Here is a 12,009-nt window from a genome sequence, read left to right on the forward strand (position 1 = left end):
ATCGTCATTCATACATATTAATATTATTTTGCCATTGCGTTTTTCTCTTTTTAAACTGAGATTTATCTTTAATTTTCATTTACTTCGTTGCAATACAAGCTTCTTTACATCTGAATTATTTGCAGCTTCCTCACCAATCATGGTATTTAACAAAAGGACAAATTATGTGCTAAAATATTAGGAAAAATCTTTAAAAAAATACCTTTAAAATTATAAAATCCCAAATTGACTACAAAAATATATTATCATTTGCTCCTCAAATGTTGTTAATTATTATTAAAGTGCAGTGAACAAGACTGATTTGAAATTTTAAAATTTAAAGGTCTTTTTTTCAAATTCTCGCAAATCATTTTGTAATACTAGCACTCAATTCTTAGTTTTTTTTCATGATAAGTAGGTTTCAACTTTGAACTCTTTCTTGAAATTGACTCTGAAGAACAAATAAATTTTTTAAAAAAATTAGAAATGAAAAGGCATGTCTAATATTTAAATAATTAATTATAAATATTTGTTGAACCAAGCTTTAGTTTGGTTATGAAATTGTTCTTGAAATATTTTTCTCAATCAAATGGAAATACAACAGGGGATATTAAATTATCTGAATTTATGCTCCTCGTTTTTTATTCTATTATAAACTTTATAAACTAAAATAATCACTTGGATGTTTAATTAAAATATTACTTTTGGTGTTTAATATAAAATTTAGTTTGTAAAATATAAACTAGATTTTATTAAATAAATTTTTTATATATATATTTATCTTGTATATGGTAAAATTAATTTTAAAAAATGAATTCACACACTCGAATTTAGCCGTCAAAGCTGCTCTCCACTAAATTCACAATGCTTTTAAGAAAGAAACTTCAAATGTAAAAGTGCTTGTATTCACAGCTGCCACTGTCAATTGAACTTGATTAATGAACCAACAGTTTAGCAAGTCTCCATAATTAAACCTCTCACCCTTTCCTTATATTACTTTCAATCCTAATTATAAGACTTTCTTTATAATATACAAACAAAATCTTAGGTCTTATAATTAAAACCAGAAATAATATCATGTGTTGATGTTTATATGAAATTTACAGACTTCGGCAGCTCCGTCTAAGCATATACAACAATAACTTTTCTTTCACTAATTATTTTATATGACATCAATTTTTGTAAATAAGCTTCGGCATGCAATTTTTCAATTTTTAGAGTTTTTTTATTTGATTTTTTCAATTTTATATCTGTTTTTTAGGTCCTAAGTGGTGATACTTCTCATTAATCCTACCAGAATGGTAGCCACTCGAAGAGATTAGTCATAAGGATCTAAGTTGTCCCTTGTCAATTCTCATCAGCCATCCCATTGGCACATCAGTTTCACATTTTGATGAAAGATCGAAGAGGAAAACTCGGTTTCTTGTTTCTTTGAAACTACAACACTGACACAAGATGACTGTATTATTCTTTTCCCCGCCCCTACTCCAACCATCACAACTCGCATTTCGTGCCTCACCAAAACTGAGCAAATCATATAGTTTGCCCAACAAAATTAGAACCAAATACAGAATTAAGCAAAAACAAGTACCTCTTGTTACAACTTAAGGAAAACAAACTCTTCAATGGCAGGAATCTCTCCAATCTTCTTCAAAGTCTCTTTGGTAGGTTGATCATCCACACCAATTGCCATTACAGCTTGCTTGCGAGGAGCAATCCTTCCAACACTCATGAAACTAACATTCACATTCTCCTGGCCTAGAATGCTGCCAACCTTTCCAATCATGCCTGGCTGATCCACCTGCCTGCAAAGTATAATGCTACCTTCCAAGCTCACATCAACCTCGAAAGATCCCACCTTTGTCAGATGGGGGACCCCATCCTTAACACAACCCTCGACCTTGATTTCACCCGAATCCGATATGGCACTAGCGAATCTGGATTCCACATTAGCAATCTGTACCTGGATGGATTCAAGTGGATTCTCAGGTGAGCCATCTAGAATAACCCTTTCCTCAGTTATCCTGAGCCCTCTTTGTTTAGCAGTGAAATCAGCATTGACCAGATTCACAAAAACACTGGATATGGGCTCAATGAGACCCTTGATTATCATGGCACGGAGAACACGGGTATCAAGATCATCAGGAGCCCTGGCAGAAGCATAAGTCACCTTCACAGTTTTCACACCACTTCCTCCAGCTACCAACTGGAGAGCGAGTCTTCCCAGTTTCTCAGCAAGATCAACAAATGGTTTCAGCTCTGTTAACACCTGCATTGAGTAAGACAAGATAGAAGTTAATCCATTCTGGATTTAGCTTCACCACAAACTTAAGTGAATACTGGGGGTAAAAAAAGGTTCAAATAGATCATTTTATCAACTCCAGAGTTTCAAACAAGATAAAACAAGTCAAGTAACAAACTAACAATAAGAGTGAATGATTTTCCGCATGATAACTGACTAATACTAGGGTTTTCAAACCCAGGATATGGGAAGCAATTAATTAATTCAAACCATTTAAGCAAGAAACAATAGAACTTGCACTTGAAAAAAAAAAAGTGAAGGAAGAAAGAAAGCACATGTTTGAAATCCCAATAACATACAAACTTCAAATGAAGTTTTATCTTAACGTCACATGTTAATTAATGAAAGGTATATAGGATGGGACAATTGCAATAATTAATTAAAGATTTTCTATTTTAAAAAAAGGGAAAGGATAAAGATGAACTTCTTAAAGTACCTCTGCCGGAACCATTGGTGCATTGACTGCAGTCGAAGCAAGTTCTCCTTTCAATGCCCCAATAACAGCTTCAGCTATTTCAATAGCCACGCCTTCCTGCTCATCAGTTTTGAAGCTTACAAGTCATTATCCTTATGAGGGAAGAAAGTAGTGAACTGGAGCACATAACGTTTGCTAAACAAACCTGAGCTTCCATGGTACTAGCACCAAGATGAGGTGTTGCAGTGACGTTCTCATGGAGAACCAACTTGCTTTCTTTTGGAGGTGGTTCCTCTGTGAAAACATCAAGTGCCGCCTGAAACAAAGGCAAAAGTTATATACTCAGCCCTACATTCTATCATCAGCGCCTTCAAATATGAGAATGGCAAGAACCTGAGCCACGATTCCAGCATCCAGAGCCCTAACAAGAGCTTCCTCATCAATGACTCCTCCACGGGCAACATTAACTATTCTAACTCCCTTTTTCATCTTAGCAAAAGTCTCATCATTAAGAATCTTTGATGTAGCAGGAGTAAGAGGCATGTGCAAGGAAATGAAATCTGCAGTAGCAATGGCTTCATCAAAGCTCACAAGCTCAACACCAATTGCACGAGCGCGATCAGCTGCAGCATATGGGTCATGAGCAATGACATGCATACCAAGACCCTTGGCACGGCGAGCAACTTCAGAACCAACCTTGCCAAATCCCATGACAGCAAGCGTTTTGCCGACAAGGGATACTCCGACATACTTATTTCGTTGCCATTTGCCTGAAACATCAAGCAGCATGCATTTCATTGAATACCAGTTTAAAAAAAAAACAGAGAGAAAACCAATAAAACCAGCACTTGAAGTGAAAAACATCATCACTGTAAATAAAATATCCTTTGTCCTCCATATAATATATATCATATCGGAATCAGAGAGAAAAACCAAGCAAAAAGTATAAAAAAGTTTTCCATACAGACACATTTTTTAACGGAGATATTATATTGAAGATGAAGGGGGGGGCACTTTCGGTTTCGAAAAGTTTGTACTTTGTTCCGTATTCACATAAATGTCAGTGAAAGCAAACAAAAAAGACGCTAAAAATAAACATAAGTGCACTTTATAAAAGTGCTAAATCAAAATCAAAGCTTAATAATTTATATATGGGATCGTAAAACCACATTCAAAAATGTTGGAGTTAGACAAAGTGACAAACACAGCAAAGCATATCAGTCACTGACCAGCTTTAACAGACGCATCGGCCTGAGCAACTTTCCTAGACATAGCAGCCAAGAGCGCGATCCCATGTTCGGCAGCCGCAACCGTATTGGCCGTGGGGGCGTTAACCACCAAGCACCCATGCTCGGTAGCTGCCGCCAGATCCACATTATCGATCCCAACACCAGCTCTCCCAACCACCTTAAGCCTTCCCCCCGATGATTCGAACACCTCACGCGTAACTTTGGTTCCACTACGCACAATCAGCGCATCGCAAAGCGAGATCTTGGTGCGGAGCTCCTCAGGGCTCAAATTATAGGAGCAGTCGACATTTGCATAGTCCTTCAGCAGCTGAAGCCCAGCTTCACCGAGCTTCTCCGCCACAAGCACGGTTGGCTTCGCATCAAGACCCGCCGAAACTACCACCACAAGAGGGCGTGCGCCATGGCGGCGGGGAGGCCGAAGGGAAACGGAGAAGGCGGATGATAGAGGGATTTTGGAAGAGAGAGAAAGTGATGGATTTCTAGTCGATGAAACACGAAGCGCTTGTGAAGAAGACAAGGAAGCCATTATAATTTAGAAAATGGCGTAGAAGTGTAGAAACTAGGATTTGATTTCGGCAAGTGAGCTCCGAAAGATGAAGAAGGGTGTGAGAAGAAGAGGAAGACAAGAACTGCGTTTTATATGCGTTGTGAAGAGTTAGGAAGGGAAGTGAACTGCACGCTCTTTTGAAGGTAACCTTAGATTAGGCGGACGCCCTTTTTTTTTTTTGGTGAACTAGGCGGACGCCCTTTGTCTGCATATTAATCCATACACACGCTGGTCCAAAAAAAGAAATCAATGCACACATAAAAATCTACTCCCTCTGTTCCTTATTATAAGAGACAATTGCAAAGTATATCATGTTCCTTATTATAAGAGACACTTATAGGTTGTCTCAAATTTTGTATGTTGATTTCCTATTTTACCCCTATTTAATTACTCATATTACTCATATAATTGTATTTAATTCCCATTCGTTCTTTCTCCCACCCATTATCTCTCTTTCACGTAAATGAGGGTATTGTTGGCAAAAATGTTACACTTTTTACATATTTATTGCACCTAACTAATTTTAACTAATTTTTTGAATAATGTGATTTAGTTAATTGTATCTTATAAAAAGGAACGGAGGGAGTATTATTTGGATTATAAAAAAAATCTCTTACTTAGATTTAAATGTAAAATTAAATAATTAAATTTTTTAATTATTTTAAATTATTATAAATAGAATGTAGTATTTTAATTTTTTTTTAAGTCAATATTTTATAAATAATTTTAGAAAATATATTAATCTCATAATTAAAATGAGGAGTGGATAAAAACAGAAACACTTATTTTTTCAATGTTAAAGCCAAACTCACTAACATAAGAACTTATTATTCAATTTATATTTTTTCAAAGAAAATTAACAAGTAAGGAAAGAGAGATCTTAAGGCTAACTTCAGCCAGTTATTTTAGAATTAATATAATCTTTCATCCAAGTTTATCTTTATTTTAATTTTATTTTCTTAAGTTTCAAATTATAAAGCTTCGTCTTTCAAAAGATAAAATGATCCAAATTTTTATTGAATTATAAGAACTAATATTTTAAGTAAAAATAAAATTGAAAGGCTAAAATTTATAATTTAAAATTTAAGAAACCGAAACTAAGAAGAAAACAAACTCAAAAATCATATTAACCCATTATTTTAATACTCCTCCAGTCTTTAATATAAAACATAATTATTAAGTTAATTTTGATCCTAAATATAAGACTTATTTATCATATTTATTAATTTTTTCTAAATGACCCCTATGAATAGTCCTTCAACCATAAGCAAGTAAGTGAGGGAAGAAGGATATTAAGAAATATGATTATAATATTTTAAGAAAAATATATCATATTTCTTATAATTAATTAACTTATCTAATTTTTTTAATTTAATTAAAATAATTAAATAAATTTTATATTAAAAATCACATAAGTACCACAGAAAGACTTGGCGGCTGATGCAATGTAGGAGGAGCGGCGGTGGAACTTGAAAGTTGGTGCCTTGGTGGGAAAGCTGAAAGGACTCCGAAATGGAGGGCATCACGCTCTCCTTTGTCGCGTGAAGGATCACGAGCAAATCACTGATTTGGGTTTCTGAATCCGACGACAAGGACGTTGTTTGCCTGTCGTTTTTGGGTTTGAAGGTGCCCTTCAGATTTATATTTTGGGACGAATATCTGGTCTGGGTCCAAATGAAAGAATCTGGGCACTGGTTGGACCCTGTGGGACCCAATTACCATTCTTTAGCCTTTTTGGGTTGGTGAGATTTTTTTTTTTTGGCCTTTTTATATTTTCCCCCTTCTCGCCTCAAGGCTGGTGAGGTTATCCTCGCATTTGCATTGTAAATCAAGTTATAAGGTTTGGTAAAACGAATAATGACGGCCAGTGGCCTTAATTTTGTAAACATGAGGAAATATACAAAAAGATGGAAGAAAAATAATAGAGAAAATGGCACTTTGATATCAGCTAAGGAGGATAATGAACATTTTAGAACTCCTAAAACTTAAAAATAAAAAATGTCAGTTAACACTTTAGTTGGATTTATTTGTTTATTTTTCATAATTTAATATTTCAAAAATAATCTTATAAAATTTTGAATATAAATTATTCAAATTTGGTCGAGTCGAAGAAGGGGTAGCCATGCAGAAACAAAGATAACAAAATGAAATATAGCTCCTGCCAATACATGATAAGAAATTTGTAATCCTGAAAGAAAATTCAAATTTAATATTTCTCCAGCTCTAAATATAAGACCCATAAATAGGTCTTATATGACTATATTTAGGACCGGAGGAGTATTTTATATCATAATAAATAATAGCAACAATAAATGAGTAATATATAAACCTGGAGGCTTTTTCAAAACTAGGGGGCTCTGTGAGCCCACGAATAAACAGGGAGCCCAATCCAAAATGCTTATAAACCACAATACATGCAGGCCCACAGAAAGAGTCCCTAAAAAAATTACAGGGTGGGAAAATCTAAGTTCGGTGTCCAAGATTTGATTTGTTACGTTTGGATAATTACCTGTTTGGGAACTAGAAAATGGACAATATTACCTCCAATCCTTAATATAAGAAATATATAACTAATTTAAATAGAATAAGAAAATAAAATTAATTACGTTAGTTATTTGTAATACTACCTCTGATCCTTAATATAAGAATTAATTCATTAATTTTAGTGAATTAAAAAAAATTAATTATGTTGGTTATTTGTAATAAATAGATGCTGTTTTTTAAAAAATATTCTTGTTAAGTTATTGACTAGAACTATTATTATTACAAGGACTACCTTGAAAAAAAATAGATAAATAGAAGAGACAAAGTAGATTTGGTTCTTATATTTATGATCAAAATAAAAGTCAAACGAGCTTTCATATTAAGAACTAGCAGTAGTAAATATGTGTTGTCTTTCTTAAAATATCACTGCTAATCAAATATATTAGCTAAAGCTATTATTATTATAAGGAATACCTGAAACAAAAGAATGGATAAATGAGAGACAAAATATATTAGAATATTATATTTAAGACTAAAATAAAAGTCAAACAAATTTTATATTAAATATTAGAGGTAGTATAATTATGACCAGAACTATCCCTCTAGTAATGGACTAACACAGGACAGCAAGGTTTGAAAAGGTTAATTTTCCAAGTGCAATCAAATAGAGACAAAGGAAAGTAAACCAGGGCTAAAGTTATTTTTTTCCTAAGAATATTCGCGAAAAAAAAATCCGAAATTTTTTTGACTTAATATTATCTTTAAAATGCTAAAAATATAACAATATCGGCCGTGCTATTAAAAAGAATTAACAATCAACATTAATTTTTTAATATTTAGGGAAAAATTATTTTTTACACTTTCAAAATGATATTAAACTTTTTTTGAGCTGAACACATATACTACTTCCGATCCTTAATATAAAGTCTAGTTTAACTTTTATTTTGGTCTTAAATTTAAAATCCCAATCTATTTTGTCTCTAATATTTATATAGTTTTCCTAAGATAGTCCTTCTAATAATAGTAGTTATACTAAACACACTTAATTAACAAGGATATTTTAGGAAAGACAACACCTATTTATTATAAATAACTTACTTAATTTATTTATTTAATCTTCTTAAATTAGTCTACTAATTCTTATAATTAAAATCACAGACTGTATCTTTTTATTAAAAAGTAAAAACAATTAAAATGCCGCCTAACAATAAATGTACTTTTTTCCGGTAAGAATTTAAAGATTAATTGAGCCTAATTCTCTGGGGGAGGACATTGAACTTTTAGTTACCTGCAGCTTTCTTCCGAATACTTGCAGGACAAAACTGCCCATAACCCAGGAATCATTAAACGCATCAACTTCTCATGATTATTGACTCCAATGACGCAATGTGAAAGGGGATGTGCGTGGTACACTGCAATTAAGAAAACAAACACAGAAGTATGAGGGTGCCAGCAGCAGCGGCCATGTTTGCCGCCCTCGCCTGTGCATCAGACACAGACAAGTGTTGCTGATCACTTTCTTTCATTATCAGAAGAATCAAACAGAACACCCATCTTATTTTCATCTTCACGCTGATTCGTTTCAGGTCAGTAAAAGTACGGAGAAAAGCTAGCCCCTTTGTCTTCATTCCCTTAGTCACGGATTTTCTCTATGATTTGCCATCCCTCAGTTTGACTTGAACCGCACCCATTTTTACAAGTGTTTAAACTCTGATTTTGAATTGCCAAAAAAAGCCAGACACGCACTTAAGGAGTTAGCTTAGCTGTGTGCCACTTTGTCACTGTACAAGTTATTTGTAGTGTAAAAGTTTATTTCTCTGTTGAGTAAATAAAAGAAATAAGTAAGAGAAAATACATAACATTTTTTTTTTAATTTTGTAGTGTTATGCTATGAAACTTTTTTTCTCTCTAGACTTCATTACTGAATTGTACTCCTACCAAGTTTACAGTATAGAGTACAGCCCGTACTATAAACTATAGATAAAGTATAAATCTTGAATTCCAACTAATGTTTGGAAATTAAATGAGAACAATATTGAATCATCCCAAAAAAGAAAGATAAAAAATAACATTGCAGCCTAATGAAGGTGGTATAAATTAGTCAAAAGTTGAAAATACTCTCATATTTATACTTAAACCTCATGCTTACTATTTGCAATCACACCCTAGTTGAATAATTACATAAAGTGGAATGGAATGACTCTTCTATTACATCCAGACATTTTTGAAACACTTGGGAAAAGGATGGTTCTCAGAATTTAATGTGATAAAGGATCCCGAGTACATCATTGTCGTGAAGAATTAACAAGGAGCAAATAATATTTAATTATTAGGGATTTTCTCTAGGATTTGTGAAGCCTCTTTCATGGATGGTCTCCTTTGAGGCTTAAGAGAGGCACAACGAAACCCTAACTTGAAGCACACCAATATGGTTTCTTCCTTCCCTCCCACCTCACCCTTGATGCCCAGATCAACCATCCTCAAAACCCGGTTTTTTTCCTCTTCCACTGACCCGCCCTCTTTAGCCCACCGGTCTAACTCCCGGTCCGAGAAAACCCTCCCACTGAGAAGCTCCAACAACACTATCCCGAACGAGTACACATCCCACTTGGGCTTGGGTTGGACGTGAACGCTTTGAAGAGACTCTGGGGCTTGATACGCCAACGTTTGGTGGGTTCCACTTGATGAAACCATGTGAGGGAGGTCCGGCTGGCTTCCCCGGTTCGCCATTGAACCGGCAGACCTCAGACGGTTGAGCCCAAAATCGCTTATTATAGGTTCCATTTCTGAGCTCAATAAGATATTGCTGGGTTTGATGTTGCCATGAACATGTTTCTTTCCGTGAATGAAAGCTAAGCCTCGTGCAATTCCTTTTGCTATCTTCAACCTCACCTCCAATGGCCAGTTCAGTGGAGAGGAACACCCTGCTCTTTCTGAATATCAATGAGAATTATAATTCATGTTGCATAAAGGGGAGAAAAAATTAGATCAAACTAACGTATTTTGTAAAAATAATATAATTGATCGGTCAAACTCGTAGAACTTGAAGATTTGATTAATTCTCAGGATGAATCTCAAGAACAGAAGTTGCAGGGTGAGAGTGAACTTACTGTGGCTGAAGCTGCCAGCGAGGCTGCCACTGGGAATATAATCACAGATCACGAGCTTCTCATCTTCTCCCCAGCAAAACCCACGAACCTTGACCAAATTGGGATGGCGAATCTTGGCAATAGTCTTCATATAATTCTCAAAATCCTTCTTCCTCTGAAACCCACATTCTCCGATCCTTCTTACTGCAAAAGCCCTTCCGTCCTCAAGCACTGCTCTGTATACTATACACTCACGCTTCGTCGTTCCCAGCATATACGCTGAAGCCTTGAGCAGAGTCTCCGAATCCAGCTCTGTCTCTGCGTCTAGTGTGACAAGAGACACTTGTTTTTGATAATTCGAGGTTGTCGTGCCAATATTAGTACTCTCATAGTCACTGTCAGACCCGGTTGCTTCTGATGAAGTTGAGTCTTCCTTGGTTGTCAAGCAGGAAAAGTGAAGCTTAGGAGGTTTCACTCTCACACATGGGTCTTCTTTTGCTTTGGCTTGATCTCTTGTGATTCTTTGATGGCAGACGAAGAAAATGGCCATGGCTATGATGGCTATACCGGCCAAGTCTCCGAGGACAATAGCTACTATTGTGGTCGGTTTTAGGCCATTGGATGAGTCGTTTGTTGTTGTGCTTGTTTCTGGGTTTGTGTCGATTGTTTTTGGTATCGCTGCAATCGCAGGTGCCGAAGATGCGTTTGCTGTTGTGTTCGATGGAGGAATAGAGAGCGTAGAAGGAATAGAACATAGGTTTTCCAGAGGCTTCCCACAAAGATCACCATTTCCAACAAAATACTCTGTTTTCTGATTCAGAAGGACGGGAGATTCTGGTATTGGTCCAGTCAGATTGTTGAATGCAAGATCAATGGTAGAGTTTTCTGGAACCAGTGAAGCAAATTTAGGAGGAATGATTCCTGAAATCTTATTGTAAGATAGATTCAAGTATCTCAATCGTTTCCCACCAAAGTTATTTGGTAAAGAGCCATTAAGCAGATTCGAAGACAGATCTAGAACTTGCAGAGAGTTGAACCCACTAGGAACTTGACCAGAAAAGTAGTTGCTTCTCAGAGACACAGAGGTCAGATTTTTCAAACCAATGAGATTTTCTGGCACTGACCCAGCAAAAGCATTGTCGGAGAGGTTAAGAACTTGAAGATTTTTCAGTTGGCCGATCAACTCAGGCAGCTCACCGGAGATGACATTGTTGGCAAGCGAGAGAACCTGAAGCTCCGAAGAGTTGAAAATAGAAGTGGGTAAAGACCCATTAAGGAAATTTGTGGACAAATCGAGACGTCGAAGGTATGGGATGTTTCCTAGTTCTTCCGAAATCGAACCCAGAAGCTGGCTGTTAGGAAGAACCAAGGAAGTCACTCTCAGCATAGTACCTGGGTTTTCGATTTCATCGCAGGTAACTCCATTCCACGAGCATGGGTTTTCATCGTCATAGTTCCAGCTCTCTAACACTGATAATGGGTCGCTGAGGATGGAGTATTTGAAAGAAAGCAAAGAAGCCCCATCATTGTCAAGAGCAGAGGAAGGAGGAGGAGGAAGAAGAAGAAGAAGAAGAAAGAACGAAACCTTAAACCAGAAACGATGGAGTTTCCTGGAGTAGATATTCATCATATCATTCCCAGAGACAGTGCTAAGAGGTCATGTTGCAGAAGAAGAGCTTAGAAGTAAGAGACGGTGAACAACTATGACTTGTTTGATGTTTGTTCCGTTAACCAAATCCTTTTAGCAGCGAGAAAGGATTAAATTAGTTAAAGGAAGGGCCTTTTCTGTGAGCAGAGCAGACAAAGTGTACACTGTACAGAGCAGATTAGACAAGGGACTAGGATAATAATAAGAAAATAATACAGCATGGAAAGGAACAGGAGCGAGCTGCCTGAGGAGGACGGTGCACTATTTGACGGTGGCACCGCCTTTTTATTTACCC

The 12,009-nt window shown here is 35.9% G+C and overlaps 2 protein-coding genes across 2 annotated transcripts; both read right to left on the reverse strand.

Annotated features, from left to right (window-relative positions):
* Positions 1 to 1,373: 1,373 nt before the first annotated feature.
* LOC114737374 (D-3-phosphoglycerate dehydrogenase 1, chloroplastic-like) lies at positions 1,374 to 4,517 on the reverse strand. Its single transcript, XM_028925296.1, has 5 exons — positions 3,926 to 4,517; positions 3,090 to 3,466; positions 2,902 to 3,012; positions 2,718 to 2,813; positions 1,374 to 2,248 (listed from the first exon to the last, which is right to left on the reverse strand). The coding sequence occupies exons 1-5, from the start codon at positions 4,470 to 4,472 to the stop codon at positions 1,577 to 1,579; spliced, it is 1,803 nt and encodes a 600-aa protein (XP_028781129.1). The 5' UTR covers positions 4,473 to 4,517; the 3' UTR covers positions 1,374 to 1,576.
* A 4,513-nt stretch (positions 4,518 to 9,030) lies between these two features.
* On the reverse strand, positions 9,031 to 11,799 carry LOC114737398 (receptor protein kinase-like protein At4g34220). Its single transcript, XM_028925321.1, has 2 exons — positions 10,088 to 11,799; positions 9,031 to 9,910 (listed from the first exon to the last, which is right to left on the reverse strand). The coding sequence occupies exons 1-2, from the start codon at positions 11,691 to 11,693 to the stop codon at positions 9,300 to 9,302; spliced, it is 2,217 nt and encodes a 738-aa protein (XP_028781154.1). The 5' UTR covers positions 11,694 to 11,799; the 3' UTR covers positions 9,031 to 9,299.
* Between the last annotated feature and the right edge of the window lie 210 nt (positions 11,800 to 12,009).

Source organism: Neltuma alba, unplaced genomic scaffold, assembly GCF_004799145.2.
Source record: "Neltuma alba isolate B1F8T4 unplaced genomic scaffold, ASM479914v2 tig00013437_pilon, whole genome shotgun sequence".
In the NCBI taxonomy this organism is placed as follows: Eukaryota; Viridiplantae; Streptophyta; class Magnoliopsida; order Fabales; family Fabaceae; genus Neltuma; species Neltuma alba.